This window comes from Gymnogyps californianus, chromosome 3, assembly GCF_018139145.2.
Source record: "Gymnogyps californianus isolate 813 chromosome 3, ASM1813914v2, whole genome shotgun sequence".
NCBI lineage: Eukaryota > Metazoa > Chordata > Aves > Accipitriformes > Cathartidae > Gymnogyps > Gymnogyps californianus.
This window is the reverse complement of record NC_059473.1, coordinates 55,463,383-55,488,757: the sequence shown is the minus strand read 5'-3', so window position 1 is coordinate 55,488,757 and position 25,375 is coordinate 55,463,383. Positions and strand designations below refer to the sequence as shown.

Here is a 25,375-nt window from a genome sequence, read left to right as displayed (position 1 = left end):
AGGAAAGGGGAGCATGCACACCGCACGGCAGGAGTCTGCAGAGATGCTAAACCACAGCAAGCGGTTGCAAAGACCTCTGTGGTGTGGTCAACACACATTTGCTGTCATTCCACCCCTCCCCTCAAACAGAGCCTTTAGGCTAAATGCGGATTTGCTCCCTAGCATAACACCTTTCTACCAGTGTGACTCCTTGCTTAAGCTTTTATGCTAAATTTTTCTCCAAAATTCATTTTCTGCACTGACTTTTAAACAGGACCTTTAAAGAAGACCAGATCCGCAAAAAGAGGCAATCCTATAAATCACAACCTATTTTTTAATCTTAAAGCCCACCTGAGCAAGAACACCAAGAGGCAATACTCCAAGGGGAAAGGTTTTTCCTTAGTCTACTGTCCTACACTACCACTGTAGGATCTCAGTTGGCCATACTGAAGAAATCAAACCTTAATGGCCCAGCATCATCCATGTATTTGTACTCAACTGTTGCTGCATTGTAAATAACAATCCAGCAGATGGCACAGCGAAATGACTCTGAGAGAGACTGGATGGGGCCCTCCCCGGAAGGGGAGAAACGTGGAGGATGGCTTTGCTCCAGCCACAGCATTGTTCCTGCACAAAAACTCAACTCAGGCTTGTGAGAGAGGACACCTTCTTTCTCTCTTCTGGAAACAGCCAGCCCCCCACGCTGACTGCTCACAGCAGTCCCATTTGGTTCGAGATTTGCAATAGGTAAATTCTACTGGGAACAAAAAGAAGCAATCAGATAATAATCCTGCCCAAACAACAGCCAAAATGTTACTACATTTTTTTAAGCTGCTGTATTTCACTGGGAGAATTCGAGGTCAAAATGTATAAAAATGGTGAGACAACTGGGATTTTCCAAGTGAGGTCAGCTGGATCACACTATGGTCTCCACTAACATTGATATAAATAGGGCAAAAAAAATCCCTATCTGTCTTTCTTGTGAGTTCTTTACCTTCTACTGTTTTCAGTCTCTACTGAAGGCATGTAGGGTCCAAGAGGCACAAGTATCTACAGGTATTGGTATATCACTTTCATCTTGGTATTTATTTCCATAAACAACTCACAACTCCTAGGAATGAGACCAGATCTTCATTTTCAGCTCTCAAAAATTTGGAATGGTTTCAAGAATTTCTTCAGCTCCCCAAGCTACTATGACCAATTTTCTGTCTTTAAAAGCATTTAAGAAAAATTAGTGATGGATTTTTAGTGTGTTAAACTCGAATTATATATAAAGCTGTCTGCACAGCCATAAGGATGGGTGGTAGAAGGAAACGATATGAGGATAAACTATCAATTACTCCCGTATGTGATTGGTATTTGTATATCTATAAGCATACTCATTCTTACTTCTCCAAATGCAAAAAAATGGGGGTGGGGGAGGAAGTCAGGGAAGGGGAAGAATTCCTTCATTCGTGTGTCATTTAAAAGCCACATCAATTAGATTGATTTTGTATACATGAATACTACATATTATTTTCTGTATTTAATTTACTTGGAAACATTATAGCAAATGGTAAGGCACAGATTAACTCATCTGTTTCCAGAACTCACTCCCTTATGCCCACAGATGTTCAAAGGCTGCACTTCCAATTGCTGGCAGGCAGACATAGTTTGGGAGAATTTCTTAGTAGGAAGGAGACTGGAAAAGGCAATGAGAATATGGATTCCAGTTAAGTGCAATCCCCGCAGTCATCAAGAACACCTACGTGCTTAACTTTATTTAACAACAGCAGACTGCATAAGCTAAATATTTACAGAAGTGTCTTGGCTGGATCAGGGCTTTAACCAAACACAGGGCAGACAAATGACAGAAGGAAGAGAGACGTATCATCTTGAGCGAGAAGCCCATGCTCAAGCTGGGAGCTTACAGCCCAGCCCAGCTCTCTTTTCTCTTGTTCCAACGCCTGGAGCCTGAGACCATCCATTCTCTTAACTTCCCCTTATGTACACCACATTAAAGGTGGGAGAAATAATTTATTGTTTCATATTCTCCTCATAAAAAATCAGAAGACAACTAAAAATACCCTGAACAACAGAACAGTTACTGTCTCCGGGCATGTTTCCTGGTGATCAAAGGCACTTTTCAGCAAAAGTACTCATTAAATTATGAACCTATTGTAACTATGTAAATTAGCCATAAATTAAAATAAAGAGACTCAAGTTATAGTAGGGCAATCTATAGAGTAAATCATCAGCTCTGTAGCAATACATCCAGCACCATCTGGGTTCCAGCACATTTGCTGTCTAGTAACCTAACAGCTTCTGGAGTGCAAAAAGTAATGCAGATGTTTATCCTCTGTCAGTGTATTGGTTGCATCAAAAGTAAGTCTGGGCCTCTCTGGAATCTCCGCATGCTGGACTAAAGCACAGAAGACTGTTGAGATGTGATCTTGTATCATGTTTAACAAAGGACAATCCACCTAGCAGAGAAAGGCAGAACAGAACTGAAATGAAGTAGATGATGAGGGTGAAAGCTGGTGATTGTTAATACCCAAAAGGTTTTTAGGTTTTATGATGCATCTTCCAATCAGCAATGAAACTCAATGAAGGACATAGTCAAAACAAAACCCAAACAACCCGAAACACAAAAGCAGTCATACCCACAGAAATCCCCTATCCCATATCCAACAGTTAAGCAGAAAAACTAACCAGGCAGGCTCCGTAGCACAGGATAGTTTGACCTTGACCTGATAGGACCATTTTGCGAACTCCCCAGGCTCCGTGGTTCTGCCGGTGGGATATACAGAGGGATATGGGATATGTAGCAATAGCTGCAGCCCAGGGCTCTGCCCCTTCCCTCGGCCACAGGCGGGGGCAGTGAGGGACACCGTCTTCCCCCCACAGCCTTTCACTGGGGTGTCACACCCAGCCGTGCACAGAAGCCTTTGGGCTGGCATGGCAGCCCTGGCCAGCTGGTCCCTGCCTTGGGCTGAATTTGAGCACCGTGTGGGGTGAGGTGAGCCAGCTGCCAGTGGGACCCTGATGGCCACCTTGGAAGGGAGGAAGGTGGGACCTGCAGGAGCAATATCCACAGCAGTTGGAATGAACTGCTGTATCTAAAATAACAAACTTATGCTTATAAGCAGGCTACAAATAAATCACCCCCAATCACAGCACAATGCCATTGGCAGGCCCATGTCTGTATTTTGATCATCGCATACATCCTTTTGTGGTTTGCAGGCTGCTATTCCTAGGAGTGACGCAGGCAGTTATTGCAGCATTCACCTGATCAGCAGATCAAAATAGCAGCTGTGGGCAATGTGTGCAAGTTTTGTGTACGGCATCTGACTACATCTGTACACTTTGGAGTCTGAGTTTTTTTGTATTACTTGCATCAATACCTACTGATGGCAGTGATACTCACAGAGGGCACATGGTTACCCTAAATACAAGGGAATTTAAATAACTGGATCTTTTGTGGGATCAAAGCTGCAAAAATAATGCCCTCTACGACTTTAAGGGAACATGAAAAGGGGTGTCTGGGTAAAGAGGTTTCATGTGGTATTTTTACTTGCTTTAGCGAGGGTTGTGCGATAACATGAAAAAGGCAGATGAGTGAGAGGCTGAGATAGGATCAAAGGTGTGTCAGATTACAGCAACATGGATTAGCATGGCTTTTTGAAGCAAGTCATTACTAGAAGTGAATTAAGAAAGTGAGCAAAAAACCCCCTGTTGGCTATTATTTACTCCTGCTCTGCTTAAGGAGACCCAAGCTAGGTTTGAATAAGCTGGCCTGCTTATATGATAAATGGCTGTGCCCTGCAGATACATTAATACAGGTCCCAGAAGCTGTTAGCACCTAACTTCACTTGTACTAACGCTTCTTGCCTCGCTGCTGGACTGCTATGCTGACTAAATTCAAGAGCTGGCTCACTGGAAGTTAGTTTTTCTGGTTAGCTTCCATATCCTGTTGCTCTTGGCTCTACCATCCATTTCTCCTATCAACTGAAGCCACTTAGAGGATGATGAATTCTAGCTGATTACTCAGGTCAAAGTAGCAGTACACCTTTTCAATACGATTTCTACTAGCATATGCCTTTGTTTCTCAGTTTCACAAACCTAATAAGAAAACAGGATCTAAAATGAGCAGGAGTAACTTACCTGTTCATTTTTGGTCAGTCTTGTTTTGTTATGGATGTCAGATGTAACTAGGTTGAATCCATGTTTCTCTGATAAAATTCTCAAAAGCAAAACCACAGTTCGACTCCCACACTTTCCAACTCTGTTGTAGACCACCTGGCTGGGGAAAGGAAGTACCTAAATAAAGATTGAAAAAAATTGAGTCAGTATATTGGTATTTTTGTTTCTGTGTACCTCTGAATCACAGCATGTTTTGACTGTAAGCCAACAGATATGTACAGGAGAGTTTCTAGGGCCCTGCCCAGGTCAGAAGCATTCACTTCCACCAGCAAGCTAGAAGCTCTTTAGAATAGAAACACATGGCTCAGGAGGTGGCAAGCTGAGATTTCCCCCTCATGATCCAGTTTAATGTAATAGTGCAGATTGGTAGCTACTCCAGAAACACTAAGCTACTGCTGGTATCTTCTAGTGAAGATGATGATGGGCTTAAGCTTGCTGCTTGTAACCTCAATGCAAATAGTCAGCTTTAGTTGATCGCCTCCCATACAAAGAATGAAGAGGAGTGAATTTGCACTACAGTTTGGCAACTCAAAGTGAAGTTGACATAATGCAAGAGGAATGCTCGAATTGCAAAACTTCAGCTTAAAAAGAAAAAACCCCAAACAACCACCAGTTGTATAGAGCTAAAATTAATCAACTGTTTCCATTTCAAATATAAACATGAATCTTCCAAAGACACTCAGAGAACAAATCATGCCAGTGGCTAGGTATCTACTTGCGGAATAAACAACGCTGGGGCCACAGGTGGCCTGGAGGCCAACTGGCACAGTCTGATCACCTCTGTACAGGTAATGTTCACTAAACCTCAAAACAGAACAGCCACATCCAACCTGCCCACTGGGAATGGTCTCCAGCCCATGCTAACTCTTGCACCATGCTCTCCTCCCTGGGAAACCAGAACAAGCAAGTAGTAATTCACTGTCTTGAAGTACATTGGATGCAGCCTTGTTTTGCTCCTGGACGATGTCCATGGGCTATTCTTTCAGTAAAAGGCATTCTGAAGTCACACTATCGCACTAGACAAGTATTTGGTCTATAGCATATAGCAGCAACATCTGATAATACAGGCCAAGAAGCAACTGTTTTCAAGCCTTTTAAATTGGCTAACATAGTCAGGAGCTCACAGTTTCATCCACAGCAGTGCATATACAGCACTCACTTATGGAAAGCTCATTTTTCCATTAAGATGATGGCACAAAATGTTTCCCGACACGAGGCCTGCACCTGGGTTCCAGGCGATGTGTTCAGCGCAAGGAACAGCTCACGTGCCAAAGTGATGGTGTGTATCAACTTATAGTTACTTCTGCTGTTGATGCAATCACGTTCTCCCAGCAGAAGGATTTCTAACATAAAAGCAGTCAGATGAGGCATATGGGCTTCTGGCACTTCTCATGGTATTTGAACAGCTAATAGATCTTCATTAGGGAAGCAAAATGATTCCTCAGGAAATCCTTCAGATTACTTTCAAAGAGGACTGCAAACTAGGGAAAAAAAATAAAAAAAATAAAAGGAAAAATCTGGATTCCCTTACATATAAAGGGAACATACGGGCATTTTGCTATCAACGTTAGACTTCATGACCAAAAGAACATTACTGTTGTTACTGGTTGCAATGTTTAGGATATCCTTCACTGCAACATAAACACGGAAGCCGTCATTTTCCAAATTACCTGGGGAAGGGGTAGGTATTTGGTGATCATGGCCTCAGTTAAGCTTTCCAAGTTCCAGGACATCACACCTGCTGATTCTGCAAGTAAACATGGGCCTCCCAAGGCTCATACAAAACCCACATAACACACCAAGTCTTACTATTTTGTAACATTTTTATAGTTTTCTATGAGAAACCTAGCCCCCTTATTCCTTATCAATCTTTCCTTCAGAAGCCTTGCTTCCTATGAAATGCAAAATCCCAGCCTCAATGATTAGAGAACTCCCAAGGTGATGAATTTAACATCTCTGTGCTACAGCTGTAGCTAACCTTTTCCAAAACAACTGCTAATGATGTCTGAAAGGTTAATATTTGAACACATTTTATTATGTTGATTGTAACACCAGGGACACCATCATTCAAGTTTCTCTTATGCAAGAACACACACGAGCTGTATTCTGGATTGTCACCTTTTTGATTCATTTCTTTGCATAACAAAACCCAGCATCGGTATTTGCCATGGCCCTGCAGCACTATCCACACAGCAACACTGTAACTTATGGAATGGGAGTTTCTCCTCTGCTCAGACATACACTTTTGGCATACTTTGCTGTGCAAGTATGTGAAAGTCTTCTAGAGAAATGCTAAGTAGATGCTGATGAGTGCCAGTGAAGAAGGAAGAGCACATACAGCATGTGCTTGCCTAGCATCCTGGAAATGTGATAAATTATGAGAGTTTGTAGGGCTACTGAAATGTTTAAAAAGGCTTTGTAATTATTAACTGTTTTGATTTTCATAGCAAAGTTGCACTTCGCAATATAGGGAGCAAACTTTTTTCTTCATTGGTACTTCATTCATTTCAAGTGGAATTTTGCTGCACCCAGGTTACATTTAAGTTCTAGTTAAATCCCTGACTTGATTAGCCAGTAACTTTGGGTGAATCTTAATAATATCCCTCTTTAAAAATGAAAAAAATTAAACCAGGCCTTTGTAAAGTCTCTATTCTAAGTGCAAACAACTTTACCAGCTAAAAACTCGACAGCTGCTACCAAGTTTGTCCAGTTCTCACCTTTGTTTCTGAAACTCACCTTCCTACGTAGCACAATTCTGTTCTGCACACAGATGATAACCATGGCAACCCCCAAAAAGAAACCATAAGCACATACCCACTGCAGATAGAAAAAACTGAAATAAAGGGCTATTATTTTCAGACAACTGTTTAGCTTAAAGGATGCTTAAAGGATAAAATATATCAATGCCTTGATTCAGTAAACATCTGAATGCACTTAGGTAAAATCGGACAAGATTCAAGATAAATGCTACAGCTCAAAGCTCATTTCAGAAGAACACAGTCATTAACAGTAATCAAAACTTCAACTTCCAGCACTGCTGAATGTGGCTAGCTTTAGGGATGCACTGCTGAAGCTTTGCTCATGTTTCGTCTGCTTATGTCACCATTCCACTTACACACCTAAATGCACCAGAGAGTGTGCCCACTACACAAAGCCATGCAGTACAAAGGCTTTTAGTACATAAGCAAGTATTTGTTTAATGTGACCAGTTCCCTTAGGACGCTGCAAATCTGCTTTCTGCATTTTAGAAAATGTCTAAGTTACTTCTTAGAAGAAGAAATACTTCTTCCAGAAACCTGAGTTTGTATCAGGCAGATCTAGAAATGCAAGAAATTGAAAACTTCTTCAGAGAGAAACTTCTTTCTTTTCCCCTCACGATACTCACAACAGACTCAGACATATAAGAGATGGTGGCAGAGGAGGCACTTGAAAAGAAGGCTCTTATTATATTAGCAGAAACAAGATGGAAACCAGCAGTTAGAGATTTACAAAATGCTAATTGGATTACATTTTATTTTACAATGAGAGCATGTATCATGTAGACCGACTAACTACTGAGGTGATGCTCTGGCAACATGATATTCATGTAACAATATACACAACTTCAAAATAATTACAGAGTGACTTTACTGAGCACTGCATCAAAGCCCAGAGGTAATATAAACAATTCAAACATGTAATTCACTTTGGAGTTACATGAATTAGTACTTACAGCTATAAAAAAGTAAAACCCACAGTATAATTAGAACAGCTCTCTCCAAGGGTGCGGAAAGTTATATAACAATTTACTTGTCAGTTCAAACTGAGTTTTTTTCCTTATGTTCCACAGTTAAAGAAGATGTCAAGAACCACTGTGAATGAAATAGAGGAGAAGAAAAAGCAAGTTTAACCCAAAATGAATTTGCATTATGGACAATGACTGTCAAGTAGCTCTGCAGGTTAGGTCTGTCAGTCTCTGGAGGGGATCTATTTCTCAGATAGCCTGACAAATGCCCAGGCTTCCATCTTCAGTGCTGGCTTTATCTCCAGGTAAACCTTTGCACTATTTAAAAAAAATTAGGCTGGATAATTACTTGCAGTGTCAACAATTTAGGGATCCACCCAAAGGCCTAAATCATTCCACTTTTACCGAGCCAAATCCAGTATAATTTTGCCCATTTGCCAAAAATTTCCCAGAGCAGGTACAATTTGCCCAGACAAGTAACTCATGTCACGAGACACATGTTCCCAGAAAGCAGTCCATTATCTTCACAACTTCTGCAAGTAAGCGACCCCTGTCCTTACTCATGAGAGGGGCCAGAAGTGGGTGCCAGAACTCTCTTCTCCTTTCTGAGCAGACACTAACCCGTTGTCAGATAGTGCTCCATGTTTATCAGGTGAATGAGACCAACACACACAGACAAAACTTGTAAGATCGTGAAAGCAATGCAACATTTGCTGACGTCACACATCTCTACATAGCATCACATCTTCCCAGTGCAACCTCTCCCTTTGTTTTCCCGTCCAACTGAGACAGAATTATAAGAATCTAAAGAATGGCTTACTGGGTCAAAGCAATGGCCCATTTGGCTCAGTGGTGGAAGACGCTCATTAGGCACCTGCAAACCTGAGCACTGTCAGCAGTCCATTTCTCTCCAGTATCTCTCCTCCTCCTCCAGTGCCCCCAAAGATTGCACATGGGATGCTAGAAGGCACATCCTTGCCTGTTGCCTGAAGAATTTCTTACACAACCTGCTATACCAACAAATTGCAGAATTTTGTTACCCACCATGCATTTCATTTTTAGTTCATCTTCTACCATTTCCAGAGAATACCCATTCTCACATTGTTGGTTTCATGAAGACAGATCAGATAATTCAGTCACCAGCTTTGAGATCTTCTTAGATCCATCGGATACCTCTTTTTAATTGAGGTTTGTCACAAGCCTGCCATGGCCTATTCAAAGACAAACTCTAAGGCCACTAAAAGATAACATATTCCAAACCTAACTTCAGGAATTGCTGCACAAACTCTCATTCCAAACAAATATCACCTTATTCTTACTCACTTTTAAAGCAAGTACAATGAAGAATTGCTAACACAAAGATACATCAGCAGAAAACATGACTGAAACATGAAAAAGAGAAAACAAAATAAATTACTAGTTAGCCTCCTTCTTCCCCAGCTAAACCACACAGATCCAGTTATGTCAAGATCCACCTGTAGAGTGTAGGGACACTGGACAGAGAAAAGCTTTCGGAATTAACTAACTCTAAAGCAGACCAGACAGCATGACCTTCTCGATGGGTCACTGAAAACACACTAGAAACCACAAGAAAGGTAAAGGTGAAGTTTGTTTGTTTTCAAAGTTTGAAAGCCATATAGCTGCAGTGGAGCACTGAAAATAAGGTAGAGGAAGAAACAGAAGATTCTTCTGTTGTATTTTCATTAAGCAACTAATATAATTGAAAAAGGATGACTTCTCCCCCGCCCCAAACAATGCACTTCATCTGTTTGGCAGCTGACATATTTGGAAGAATAAGTTAAAATGTGTTCCCTAATGATTCAGCATCCCTAAGTACCAAAATAAATTGAAAACATAAGCATGGAGCACAAGCAGCAAAAGGAGACTGGTTGTAGACATAGTCCTCAAACTTATTAAGACTAAAGAAAAGCATTACTATGAAGTGTCCGCCAAAGCTAATGGTTCCTGATGTGTCCCACAAAACAGATCTGTATAGCCAGTATCAAAACTTCCAGTAATTTTTCTGTGAAGAAGTACTGCACCCTTACAAATCTAAAAAGAGCTCAGTCCGAAGCATAGTGAAGTCTCCCTGTTAAGTCTCAGATCAGGTCCTATTACAAGATACTATGGCTACACATAAGGCAAATTGAAACTATGATAATATCAATAGCAACCTGGGAAAGTTACAAAGAACAGGTCAAAGATCAAGTTTTCAAAGTTTTGGCTGCATCCTGTCAACACATTTCATTTTGCTCCTTTTATACCTTACACCTGATTTACCTTCCTATAACAGCAGCCCGCAGCTGAGCAAAACCTCTACTTCTGCAATCTGCTGCACAAGATTCCCCACCAAGCAGAGTGCAGAACCAGGTTTATTTCACGTATGTGAAGTTACAGCAACTTTCAAATCCAGCATATGTATACAAAGAGTCAAACAGGTTGGTAAAGAGTAGATGCTCTGTTCACTCAGCAGTTTCAGGTGGTCACTGACGTTAGGCAGCCTCTGGAGGTGTGAGCAGGACTCCTGGCTCTCATCACTCAGCAACACTTGCTGTACGCAAGTGATGGCAGCTCTGGTTCCTCTCAGGGATGAAGCAGGTGAGAGGGAATCACCCTACCAAACAGGGAAGAGGGTACAAACAACACCTGCTAGATTAACCAAATCTTTTTCTTTCACCCTTTCTTAACACAGCATGCCCTTCAATGTCCTCTTCATTCTTCTTGCTTTCCTCTGCAGTTTGCAACTTGTTCACTTCTTCTGGGACCAAAATTAGATATAGTGCTGTATCTAGTGCCAAAGAGAACTAAACAGTTATCCTTCATATCTTGCAGACATCTCTTTTTAATACATCTCAGGATGGCATTTAGAAGAATCAAAGCATATGGGACTGTCACTGGTATAGAAAGGGGTGCAGAACATAAAGCCATCACTCTTTCATTTTTACCCTACATGAGATTACCCTATGCAGATTACAACAGAAAAAGAACAGGAAGACCCTCATTAGTTTTCTTGTGAAAAGCAGTATTTTCACCTCTTACTTCTGAAGTTCATCACATTGTGGAAGTCATCTCACTGGTATGCACCTACCTCATAACAAGATAAAGGAGATAAACGATGTAAGGACATGGTTCACCGGTGCTGGTAATTCATTGAGGGAACTAGCATGAATTCAGGTAGGTTAAGAATTTTGGCATCATTTTAATTACCCAGTCTTCCACTGGAAGGTTTTCCATGTAATATCAAAAAACTCTTAAGCTGCAGAATTTGTGTAAGCCAGATTTTAACTTCAGAGACGCTTCACATTATATGTATATGTATCTTGGAACTTTAAAGTTTAAAACTACTGTTTTTCCTCCTGAGCCCAGGGTTTTGTACATTCTGTGATGTGCTCAGAACAGACTGGCACAGTTATTCTCTGTTTAAGTAGTAAATCTTATCACATCCAACCCACATGTTTATACTGGATACTTACAAAATGAGAGAAATTAAGTAGCTAAGCCTGGTTTTAAAACTTTTTATAATACATCACAGCACTGCTGTTCCCTTAAGTAACCTAACTACCTTACAGTAGTTTCTATCCTTCCAATGCAATATTCACAAATTCACCCCAGGAGCCACTAATATTGGATTTGAATGTGGTGAGTGGTAGACTAAATAATTTATTCCTCTGTATGCACTTGTCTTTCTTCACATTAAGGTTTAACCCTTTTGTACCTATTGTGGTTAACTATTAGGCTGCAGCTAGTGCAACAACTCATGGTTTCACCATTGCCAAGGATCTGTCATACCGTGTTTCAGTTTGCCCTCCTGCCCTTTATTTTAGGCCCCCTTCAGTAGTTTCACATTTTATTTTAACGTCTCCAGCATACTTGTCTTTTCCGCTGCACTTTGCGCAGGGACTTTAAAAGTCAACTGCAGTATGAAATAAAGGTTGTTTATAGCTATAACTGGATTTTAATCTGTAAAACAGGCCAGTTCTGCTGGACTGTAAGCCACACGCTCGTTACTGACGAGCTGGCTCCAAGGTGCTGCTGCTGCACATGCTCAGAGGAACTCAAAGGGACTGAATTTCCATCACAGCTTCTGCAGGTAACAGATTCAAATCTAGTTCATGACAATATGTCACCACCTGGAAGGAACAACACCAAGAAGCACCTACAGGAAGGACAATGTGCTGCTGGCCAACTCTTCCAGCAGAGCCAGAACACAGCAGAAATCCCAGTGTCACCTAAAATTACTCAAAAGCCAAGAATACCGTCCCCAACTGACCACGGTCCATGTCTGAGTCACAAGTGGATCCTGTGGTGTTGGAGGTACCACATGTCAGAGGCAATAATGGACAAGGCCCAGGATCAAGTGCTCCCGTTTCACCTTTCTGCAATCTGAAATGATTAATCCGGCTTGCTCAGGCAAACCAAACCTCATTCTTGCTGACCAAGACAGGACTCCTTTCCCTTTCAGTGGAGGGAGCTTCTCCCTGCATCTACTCAAAATCTCCAATGGTGCCAGCAGCAAAGGCCTCCACGCTTCCCCAGGACACTGGGGTGTCATGGGTGCTGTTCTGAGAATTACCTATTCATACCTGCACTGCCCTGCCCTTACATTACTCGCCCAAACTCCTCCTTCACCTGAATTACCATGATACCACCACTCTCACACAGACCCCTTCAGCCCAGTCAAGACACCCTGTCCTCTTTGCTTGATGTTTTCACTCTACTGTTGACCACTCATAGGCGAGTTCACAATCTCATTTTTGATTAAAGCTCATGGCCCTTATTAGAGTACTTCACCACTATTTACTGTTTCCTGAACTACACTTTATAGTTTTGTAAAGCCCAAGTAGAAGCTGCCAAGACCTACCAGCTCGTCTTCAAAATCATGAGGATTTCAAAATAATACTAGAATTCTTATTTGTTTGGGGTTTGTTTTTGTTTGGGTTTTTTTTTTTCAGTTTTGCAAGCCTCTACAGCATCCTAAGTTGTGGGTTTTCAAGGTTTTTTTCTTCAAACATTGTAGCTAGAAAAAAACCTTTTTTCAGGTCAACTGAGATCCTTTCAGAACTGTTTAATCAACAGCATCAACAAATATAAGACTCATGGTAAAATCATGAGTGTTACTCAACTGAGTCACAAGGCTTAGCAACATCAACCAAATCAGTTTGTGTCTTTCAAAAGATACCCTGTCATGCTACCCCTGCCCAGAATGGCAAATTTTTGTTTTTCCACTGAAGGCTCAGGTCATCCAGACCCAGACTTGACTGGGTCTGGACTGAAGTAATTGGACTTCAGTATTATAATCCAGCACTTCCTAATAAACAGATAATGAAAGTGGCCATGATTGAGTGGATATGATTGAGTGGTTATGACCTCCTCCTACGCTATGTTAGTTTATGAACACCTTCCTATCATGGGAAGAAGGGGAAGAAGAGGGGAATGTATTCAACAGCTGCAAATTTAAAACTGTAATCTCTAAGAGATATTCATGTGCTGTGAAATAATCTGCATGGATGCTTTGCAGGTGAACAAAAATCAACTCAGAATGGATTATGTCCTAAATTTCAGTGAAAAGACAGAGCTCTACTAGCTAATGCCTTGGGTAGTTTTTTAGCTATGGTATGTGACATAGAACAAAACCTACAGGCTGTAAAATTGGTGATATCAGAATTTTTCTATTTTGTGTAACAGTGGGTAGACTGCTGTGTTAATGCCAGAGGCAAGCAAAATTCACCTTTAACTATGCACACAGCCTGACAAAGTACAAACCAAAAGATGAAATACTTTCCAAGTATCTTTGAAATTAGATGAATGAGAACTACAGACTACTGTCATTCACAAAACCTGCATCCCTGTTGTCTCTCAAAGTCTTTCAAAATTGAGAGGCTGAAAATGTCACGCTTAGTAAAAAGTCAATTCACTACTGTTGAAACTTTTGCAAGATGTTAGCATGCACAGTATCCTTCATGGATTTATCCTCTTCTGACAGGCAATCTGGCTTTAATTTCCCAAGTCCCTTTGTACTGTCCATTTACTATCAGTCAGCCTCTCCATATCAACACCTTTCTGATACACTATAAACTGAAAAAGTATTAAAAAATAAGTAATCATCTTCTCTATTTTGGTAAATAACATAAAAAAATTATTTCTTGTCCTGAAGATTCTTGATCAATAAATTAATATGAACAAAACAAACAGAAATTAGTACTCCAGTACTATTTTTTATGACCCAATTCACACTTAATAGTACAGATTCAATTCTAGCTTTTGGCAATATCTCTGTAATACTAGTGTGCTATATCACTCACCACCTGTAGCTTCAGCAGGATTCCAGCTGTTTACAAATAACAGACAAGGGCGAAATTTTCTGGAAAAATCAGATTTTTCTTCCCTTGAGAGACTGTCATTTATATGGAAGGAGAACACAATTTAAAAAGAACATAAAATATTTTTTCCCAATATTTCTACAATTGTTTTACACAGCCTTTAATAAACTGAAGGAAGTGGAGAAAAATTTTATGTTTTTTAAAATTGCAGTATTTTATTGACCGTACTAGGCTCAAAAGCTCAGTTATACAGTAAAACAGTACTTCAGACTATAAAGGGGATCTTTGTGGTTAAGGCACTTACTGAATTCTCTTTTAATATTTTGATTTTATCAGCCAGGTATTGAGTCTGGTAACCACAGGAAGTTAGTTACTCTACTTTAGCATTTCTAAATTCTGACAATTTTTGCTAGCTGAAAACTTTCACACTGCACGATCATCTCATAAACAACTCTTCATTTTACAAGCAGGATAGGGCTTTTTTAATCACTGAAATCTCTTCCCACCCTGCATGCGTTGCTTCAAAGATTATCCACCATTTGTTTTAGAACAGCTAAACAGAGAATTTCACCTCTATCAGAACCACACATACTACTACTCATGCTCTTAAAATCCCTAATAAGCATGTACCTAAAAGGAAGCAAATCTTGCTTGTTTTTTGGTTTTCTTTTTTTAAAATCAAGCACTCCATCCATAACAAATCAATCACTTAAGAGTGTAGAGTGCTGAAGGGGTAAAACCATGTTCTCAAAAAAGACGGCTAGAACTAAAACACAAGTTCAAATGAAACAGGAAGTAACCACTAAAAAAAAAAAAAAAAAAATCAAAACTAAAAGAAAAATGCACAGCTCTTGACTGTTATCTTAGTACTGTTATCAAAAGAATTTGAAAAAATAAAGCTGACACAAACCTGATGAACATAAAAACTCAATGTAATGGAGGCAATGCTGACATCAACTTTTAGTAAGATTTAAAGTCAAATAAAATAATAATAAAAAAAATCTACTTGACAACGGAGGGTGACAAGGACTGGGTACAGTACGTATGTACCAAAGGTCACTCAAGGATTCTGCTACCTTTTCCCATAGTCTTGATCCATAAGGAAAACATGAACAATTATCACATAAGTACTAGGTAAGAACTGAAAGAATGGTGAAAAAGGTATTTATCCACTTCCCGCTTCAAACCAATAAAATCAGATCAAACTTATTTTGTGCATGCATTTTATTTTATTTCTTTTCATTTTGACCTCATCCTGACCCACATCCGGTTTTGTATTCACTTAAAGCTTTGAAGCACTGTCACACGCATGCTAAGCATAGGGCTTTGCTGACACCTACACAGCTGCCAAAAGACATTGGGTCCATGACAGGTATCCCATGGGAAAACTGTCAAGAAAAGGATAATAGACCACTTGAATGTAATTTATATGTCAACTATGTGCACAGCTCCTTTACACATATATATCAGCTGCATCAAAAGAGGGACATATCCTGATGCTCTTGCCAAGTTCTCAGGGGAAAGGCTTTCAATTAATAACAACAGTAGGTTTGATAAAGATGGCATCATTTGTCCTCAAAGGTCAGCTTCACCATCTTGGATGGAGGGAAAAACCTCAGGAAGTTTTTCTAAGGAAACAGCCCAAATACTAGAACAAAATACACCCGTTTTATTCACTGAAATGCTCAGACATGAAATGTATCAACTGAACACCATCAGTCACTAATGAACATCAATTTCACAGGTGTTTTTTAAAACAAGGCTACCATCATCTATAGGCATCACTTAGACTCCAATCTACAGAGAAAGGATAAACAAATGATCACTTTGCAAAAACCTTAAAACTGATATTTTCAGATGCGAATTAAAAAACCCAGAAGGTAGTGAGATAGAGATTTGAACTAGGCAATTCAAGTGCTTTAACATGAGGAGTTAATTTTTACTGACAGAGTAGGAGGTTACGTTTGGTTCAACTATATTCCCTTTTTATCTGTCACATACTAACACCAGCAAGACCAGAGGTGTGCTAGGGTTACCGGAGGTTGCATCTACCTGCAGAGAAGCACACACAGATCTGTCTTAGAACTTGTGAAAATCTAGGATTAGTCAATCTCTGGTCAAGTCTTTGGTGCCTAAGGACCAAAGAAGAGTGGCCTATGCCAGACACATTACCTTCATATCACTGGTATGGCAACCTTCATGCCACTGGCAAGGGTAACCACTGCTAATCTTTAACAGTCAAGTAAACCTTTACTGGGGGAAGACTTGAAAAGCTGGCTCAACTGGCCTTAAAGTGAGAACCAGAACCACACCAGCAATGTTCATGTACAGCGGCGAGCAAAGCTTTCCTTCTCTGCTTGCACTGAGAAAATTGCTGCTGCCACCCTTATCTGAAAAAAATAGCCCAGTACCCTGATCTCCTGAAACGTGATGATGCTATTGCTTATTCAGAGAACAAGTGCTATTTTCAGTTCTTCCACTGGGAAAAAAACACACATAGTATTTAAAAAACCCGAAGTTTTGGCACCTAGCCATGACAAAAAGCCAAAACTAATATGATTTCCAACAAAACACTGGAATGTACTCTGCAAAACAGCTACAGTCCAGTGCATATCAACTGTTGGTGGCCTTCCACTACAGCTAACTACATACTGCCAATATTAGCTATCAGTCATTTCAACCCCGGGCAATGGATTGTTGTTTATTATCTCAATTTCTAGTTTTTAAGCATTTTTAAGTAGACACATAAAATTAGAATCCTTTTGACTCTAAAACTTACTTCCTAAACCTACCAAATCCCCCTCTCATGTTTTCATCTCATTCAGGGCGTGCTGTAATTCCCTCTGATGAATACAGTGGGCATTAGGAAAACGCTGGAGAGCTTCACATCATAGTGCCACGTAGGACTGACCACAGTTGAATGCAGGACGACAAAGGTGTGCTTTCCACGGTAAGTGACTGCCAGGATTGAAAGAAACAAATCGAGGGCTTTTTCGTCTGTACATTACATGTGCTACTAAAGAAAGGCGCATCATGTCATCTGTGCTTTGTGAGGATCACAACTGAAAATACTATTTGTAATGAAATATTTTAAATGTTGGATTCAAGATTAATTTCTTCTGACACCTTTTTATATGTCAAATTAAACCATTCCTTGACCTCAACCATCTAGTAATTTAAATGTAGACAGTTATCTAGTCATATGAATAGAGGCTACCTGAAAAATAATGACAATTACAGTGAATTTAGTTTCACACAGGCAGAGTTCACAGTTCAGAGCTGAAGCTGTAGGAGGGTAAATAATTGCACTTAGCCAATAATGCAACGCGTGAGATTTACAAAGCAAGAGCATCTCCGTGCAAAACACGACCCTAAGCAAATACCAGGAATTATCTGCCCTTTTACCAATCCCTGCTCATGTTTGATTAGAACAATGAAAAACAAACCAAAAAACCCTACCCAAAAACAAGCAGGCTTGCCCACATGTTGTCCAAGGGATGATCAAAATGTGTGCATCCATCTTTTATCAATGTTTCTAAACACAGGCAAGTACTTCAAAAAGCAAAATACCTGTAACTTATACAAGGCTATAGCCTGTTATTCCGCTGAGCTATTCACCAAGCTTTCAGGAGTGAGGATGATTACAGAGGAAGCCCAAAAACTTTACTGACTGACTGTAAGTAGCTAATCAAAGAGTACCTACAGAACCAATCAATCAATCATGTAGGTACCTAATCAGCTGGCCTTTCTACAGACAGCTGAGCTGCAGCTGGATGAAGCTGTGTGAACACAGCCCAAAATTACATGGTTAGATAGGCAAAAGAAATGTTCATAATGTAAACAGAAAAGTGTCTGGGTTGGATAAATCTCTTCAAATGCTACTCCCATTGGAGTATAGTTCCCATCCACAGCACCATTAATTGGTAACACAAAATTCGTGAAGCAGAAGAACCAAAATCTGAATAAAGTTTTCAAGGTTAAAAACTCTTATCTAGATTACAGCCTTTTCCTTATTGGCACGTCTAGGCATTTCTGAATGCTAACGCAAGCATGAAAAGTACAGGTCCGGAATAAGCATTGCTTTACTCTTCCAAGCTGAGTGTTCACTGTGGAGACCTGAAAAACATAATGCTTTACTCCATGCAAGCTGCCATACTTCTGGGCAAGAGAAGTAGATGCTACCCAAATAACAAAAAAATATCTTTCAAGAGCACAAGAGGTTACTAAATAAATTTTAAGTGTGAAACATTTGTTTAGCCTTAGATTCCCCCCCGTCCCATCTCAGTAATGATAAACTTAACAGGTTGATTTTGTCACTTCTGTCCACATCCATTTGTTTTTGTAACTGTGCATGCAGAAAAAGTGAGCAATTTGTGTTGAGGGCAAGAAAATCAGGTGTACATCATTCCTCTAGGTGAGCTGTCTGAACTTTAAGAGTGTAACATATTTCCACGTATCAGCTGACAATTACAGATCTCCTGTGCACACAGAGTTTGCAGCAAAAAGGTGAAGAAACCCAGATTATTGTAGCTTGCTTTCACTGATAACTAAGCTAAATCGAATCACTTTCCACATTACCCTCCTTCTACTGACCAAAAGCCAACTGTTTCACCACACTGATGGACACACATGACTGAGTATTTAAAGTCAAGGCCTGGTGGCTCAGGATGCGACTTCATGGTCAGTTTGAACAGAGATGAGTGAGGACTACCATCAGAGATAGTGGTGGTTCACCTCCACCCCATCTCTAACTACTCACTCTCACCTGCTGCACTAGCATTCACGGTGGGCCACATCGGCGAAATAATCTGTCTGAAAACTAAACCAGAAGACAGACACGTGTCCTGGTTTCGGCTGGGATAGAGTTAACTCTCTTCTTAGTAGCTGGTACAGTGCTGTGTTTTGGATTTAGTGTGAGAATGATGTTGATAACACTCTGACATTTTAGTTGTTGCTAAGTAGCGCTTATCTTAAGCCAAGGACTTTTCAGTTTCCCATGCTCTGCCAGCAAGCAGGTGTGCAAGAAGCTGGGAGGGAGCAGAGCCGGGGCAGCTGACCTGAACTAGCCAAAGGGGTATTCCATACCATGGAATGTCATGCCCAGTATATAAACAGGGGGCAGTTGGCCGGGAGGTGCGGATTGTGGCTCTGGCATCGGTCAGCGGGTGGTGAGCAACTGCATAGTGCATCACTTCCCCCCCCCCCCCCCCTTCCTTTTTTTTGTTATATTCCTTTTCATTACTATTATTATTATTATATTTCATTATTACTATTGCTAGTATTATATTTTACTTTAGTTATTAAACTGCTCTTATCTCAACCCACAAGTTTTACTTTTTCTTTCCTTTCTTCCTCCTCACTCCACTGGGAGGGGGCAGCGGCTGCGTGGTGCTTAGTTGCTGACTGGGGTTAAACCACGACAACACGTTTTCAGGTAACTGCTCTAGCTCACCGACATCAGCCCCGTGGGAATCCTGCACTGCTGAGGAAAAAACAATCCTTTCATCAGCAGGCTCCACCATTTTGGCTAGAAATGACCATGGAATCTCACTCTTTCATGGGGACTTCTTAAAACAGGTAAAATTTCTACTTAAATACCAATAGGGCTTACAAAAGCATTCAGGCATCTAAGTTCCATTAAAACAATACTACTTGAAAAGTTTAATATTAAAGAAAGCCATAGGCTATACTATATAAATTAGCCTATGACTAATTATTATTATATACATAATCACAGTATCTCCCACTCCCTTTCTGCTTTGGTGTTTTACAAGTAACAGTGAGAATTCTACATAATTTGGAAAGGAAACTTTCAGAAAAGCTGCACCTTCAAGTGTTCCAACTGCACAGCATAAAGACTTCAAAACCACAGTTAGTTCTACCCAAATACCTCAATAAGATACCCCACTGCACCTACAGAAATAAAGTGAGTCTGGAGCAATTAGAACGTGGCAAGAGAACTGTTGTCTTTTTTTTTTTTTTTATTTTTTAAATAACTGCTATACAAAAGGAGTTATAATAGCCTTCTTGTCTGGAAAGACAGACACAAGATAGTACCAAATCATGTCTTAGAGAATAAACCAAGACAGGGTAAAACAAAACAAAACAAGAGACTCTAAATGCCTGCTTCCACTTTTTCCTCTTGAAGAAACCATCACGATGCTAGTCCTCACATGAAATGTCATGAGGTGCCATGATGATGGTGAGGAAAAAGTCAATGCTGCACAGTCATACGTGATGGGAACAGTGTAGCCTATCCCTACAAAAGGACTCATTACGCACATTCATTAAATATATCCTACTGCTGTTTGAAAGCATTGCACCCGCAGCAGAGCCCATGTTCTAGGAACTGCTGCCAGCAAAAAGGCCATCTTCACTTGCCTTATTAGCTCCAACTGCAGTGTCTTATTTTTGCATGAATGTGCTGACAGACAAAACATCGCTAAAACCCTGCCTTCCCTTGACTCAGTGACAAAAATTCCATTAGTTTAATCACACAGAGATTTAACCCAAGTTACTTACAAATGCCTAAAAACACTGGGGGGGGAAAGTCAGAAGGGCCAAGTGCTGTTGATGTAAACACACAACTAGTTAAAAAACAAAACCAAAAAAGCAAGAAGAAAGCAAATGCAAAACAACAGCAGCTCACCTTCTGAGGGGGTGGTCCGTGGTCATCCAAATAAGTGGAATTTCCTACAAAAAGAAGAAGGATGGAGATAAACAAAAGTCATCCAATACAACTTCAAAACTTGACAATTCATGGAATCAGTGTATACCTATCCTGCTGGTTCTGTGGTGTCAAATAACTCAGGGAAAATAAATACCCTCTGCTTTAATTTTTGATTAACGAGAAAAACAAAACTAATTTGGTTTGGCTACATTTGTGATAAAAGATTAGATGCACATTGTCATTTTAGCATAAAACTAAATGGGCCAAGGCAGCTTTAATTAAATAATCATGACATTCAATTATTTGCATGACAAAAACTGTCAGCTGCATCCTTGCACATTTTAAGCAAGTGAGCACAGTTAACTTCAAACAAATTTCTTAAATAACAAAGTATCAAAGGCCTTCATCAGATTTTGGTCTAATGGAGGCGATAAGCATTCACTTATCTCTCTTCTAACATGGATTTTCCCCAGCCTCCAAGCTACTCTTTTGTTCCTGAACAGTATCGATTGAATGGGAGTTGTATTCTGATGTAATTACACCTGCCCCTTCAAGATGCTCTTTTAATTCAGATCAAAAGCTTCAGAAAAAAAAAAAGCTTCAAAAATTTTTAAGTGTTCCCTTCTTAGGGAGCTACAATAAAAAAGGCAACAATTTCAGACTTTTTACCCATTACTTACACACTGATAAACAAAATACACCCTCCCCCACACACCCATAGGCTGTCTTCCCTGCAACTATCCTTCCTGAACCCTTCTCCCAAAGGATTAATCAGGAGCTTTCCCAACATGTCCCAGCAGAAGATGAAACCCTGCAGCAAGTCTAAAAGTTCCCCTCGGGCCACACGTCTCTCCTCCCAGTCATCCTTGTAGCAAAGACAGCAAAAATACCTCTGCTCTAACCTTACATCAGTACGGAGTATGAAAATCATTTTTACAAGTGCCTACTAGACATCCAAATGTCACATGGAGGAGCACTGTAAAAAGCATGTCCCACTCATGAGCATCTCTGCTCCTGGGGTGTTGAACAGGCAGCAGATAGATACTGCCTCTGGGGCAACGCAGGCTAGTGGGAGTAAAACATAATTTGGCACCAAAGAGCTCTTCTCTTGTCAATCTGGCCAAAAGGACACGGTGTCACACTGTTGTTCGGAGTGCCAGAAAAAACAGATTTCTGGATCCACGAGGCAGGAAGGAGAAGTTTGTGTGTGAGTGAGTGTGATAAATTTCCATGTACAATAAAAAGTCAGGATTACTTGGCAGAAGTATTTTGCTTTCTGTTTTTTCTATGCTTTTCCAGCATAGGTTATGAAGTTATGAAAACTTGAGTCAAAAGGCTTCCAACTCATCTAAAAGTTAGTCCTAATACCCCAAATTTGTTCTTGTATGTACCTTGATCTGCAAAAGTTCGCACAGCTACAAAAGCCTGAACAGTTATTTTTCTATGGTCAACTGAATCATCTTCTGGAGCATACCAGAAACTCATCTTTCTATACATTTGACACAAATACCCATCCTTTGAATGACCCAGTTGATTACTTCAATACCATAATTTGGCTGACTACCTATATTCAGGATAATTTCTATTATCCATTCCTCTGATATGACTCTAATTGCCAGGAAAGTAATTCAGTTCACAGACTGGTAACAGAGTTGTGTATGGCTTTCCAATAAAGTAGCTACTCCGTGTCCAGTGAGATGGACTTGAAAATAAGCATTTCAGGTAAACCCAGGGTTACCCCTGGGAGGGGGGCAAGGAAGCTCTGTTAGTGCCTCTCCTTCCACACTCGTTTAGGATTTAACTTTCCTGTAGGATCAGGCTCTTACTACGTGGTTCATCGCAACTTTCTCCTCTTTGTAATTAATTAAGCTGAAAGACTGCCACTGTTGTTGATAAAAATAACTCTTATGGTTTTCTCATTGTGTTAGGAAAAATGTTTCCTTTTGATCTATGCTGAAACAGGTGATGTTTGCTAAAAAGCATTTTTGTTGTCTAAACAAGTTAACACATTAAAAATGCCATAAACATTATATGAAAAACACTAACTTGTTCAAAATCAAGAGTAACAAAATTTTGAGTTTTATAATTGGTATTAAGAAGGATACATGAATAGTCATATGTATTTCTCACCTCCCCAAAACATAGGTAGTTTATGCTTACCCAAATGAGTATTAACTACATATATATTAACCGTATCTTTAGCAATCACCTATCATGGCCCATTTTGCTGTAGAGAAGGATTTGAATTACCACCTTCTCTTGAGAAAATAGATCATTACAGTCATAGTTTATACAGTATCTTATAGAGCAGCGTCAAGAGCGTGAGCTACAAGGAAACCTTTTTGAGATATTCTTTAAAATTAAGGAGCCACCAATTTCACCTTTCTGTATCCGTAATCTATGTTCTTAGTAAGCATACTGCATTTTCCTTCTTTTGTAATTTTTAATGATTAAAATTACACCAAAATATCCCTGGCTTTGAACATATGTCCTGTAGGTTTGACTTCTGTTCTCAGAATGTTGTTTTTTTTACAGCACAGTCTATTTACTACTGTATCCACTTAAAAGACAACAGTACAATTTTAGCCCATTTTATAAAGGTCTTTTTCATGGCAGTTGCTTGCTCAAATCCAGAAGCAACTAACAGTGATAGAAACTAATTGCCAGACAGACACAAGTGATCAAGGAAATTAAGAGTACTGATTTGAAACCTAGTCAGAATAACTTACAAATTAAGAACAGAGGAAGGAAAGCTACAGATATTCCCCGCTCCCTTACACTGCCCCAAATGCCACGTGCTGAGCTAGCTCCCTTCTCCTGCCAGATCTCCTATTTCTGCTCCTCAGGCATATGAACCAGAGCCAATCTCAGCATCCACAGCATGCCACATCAATTCAATAGCCTGAATTCTTTTGGGTTCAAGTTTAAAATGAGTATTTGTTTTCAGTAATAAAAGTGAAACCTTTTGCTGCATGATTCATACCATACCTTAAGTAAAAAACACTAAAATAACTCAACAAATCCAGCTGCGATGGAGTGGAGCAGGCAGGCTCTGGGGTACGCCAGCCAGTTCCTTAACCCTGCGAAGCCCTGCACGTGCTCTCACTGATCATCGTATCATAGAATTGGGCTTGCTTTCATTCTCCTTGCAAAACAGGGGCCACACTACAGGAGCCTTAATGCATGCAGAAATAACCTGAAAAACGTGCACCTAGGTCAGAATATTTCTGCAGAAAACCTGCAGGAAAGATGACTTTCTAACACAAGAAGAGGCCATGAAAAGCTTATTAAGCCTGAGTCCCGAGTTGGGTATTTACAAATTTTATGAACTTAAGACAGGATGCCGCTTTCACACGTAGGGCCGCTCTTCTGAGAATACATGTCAGACTAGGTTAGTTTAAAAACAAAAGAAAAATTCAGCATTATAAATATTGCAACAATGGAGAAATACCAAGGTAAAGCCAATCTATAAACTATTGTCTACTAAGAGATGACAAAGTAGTACAAAAAGGAGAGTTGCACATCAAAAATCAGGGACCTAAGAATGAATAACATAAACACTGAAACCACTACTCATAAGCTCAAGTGTGTACTGTAACTACATCAACACGACAAGCTTATCTAAGATGGAGAACATTATTATGCGGCTTTTATATGCTCTGGCACAGACAGCAAGTGTTTGACATCACTGAGTGCCACAAGAAGAGAAGAGGCTTTCTGTGGTGGAAATGATAAAGCGATAGAAGAGGAGGTCATCTTTCCTCATAAAGAATCTAGTCCATTGTCCTGAAGCAACCTGTGTCTTCCTCAAGGGGGGCAGTGGAGGACGAGGTGGCGATCTCCCCTCTCTGGTGACCAGCGATAGGACACGAGGCAATGCAATGAAGCTGTTTCAGAGGAAGTTCAGATTGGACATTACAAAAAGGTTCTTCACTGAAAGGGGTGGTCAATCACTGGAACAGGCTCCCCACAGCACCAAGCCTGTCAGAGTTCAAGGAGTGTCTGGACGATGTTCTTAGTCATATGACTTAGTGCTAGGTAGTCCTGTGAGGAGCAGGGAGTTGGACTCGATGATCCTTATGGGTCCCTTCCAACTCGAGGTATTCTATGATTCTATGTCCCTAAATTATTAGGATGAGTTCTCTGAAGTCTTTAATAAAGACATCATTGTTCTTGTCGGGCAACAGACAAGACCCTTCTAGATCTATTTTTTTTTTCCTGGAGAGGAGTATTTACTTTTTAAAAATTAAATTTTCTGCCTTATAATATATTCTGCCTTCCTGTAATAGCGTGAAAGTCTAAGGCATTAGAAACAAGTCAGACAGAATAATCAAGTCTCAAAACAGTGGTATTATGCCTTCCACAAACATGCTCAATAGCACACTTGAGCTGACTGAACAGTCCCCTCCAGTTTCTGTCGGGAAAAAAAAAAAAAAGAAAAAAAAAAAGAATTCAGCTTTATTACAGAAGATGGTGAATACATGGAAGCAGTCCAAATTT

At 40.1% G+C, this 25,375-nt stretch overlaps 1 protein-coding gene across 1 annotated transcript in view; it reads right to left on the bottom strand.

Moving 5' to 3' along the window:
- UST (uronyl 2-sulfotransferase) overlaps positions 1 to 25,375 on the bottom strand; it is a 172,676-nt gene that overhangs the window by 85,349 nt on the left and 61,952 nt on the right. The window contains 2 exon segments of the mRNA XM_050893787.1: positions 4,123 to 4,278; positions 20,855 to 20,898. Coding sequence (XP_050749744.1) covers positions 4,123 to 4,278; positions 20,855 to 20,898 — 200 coding nt within the window.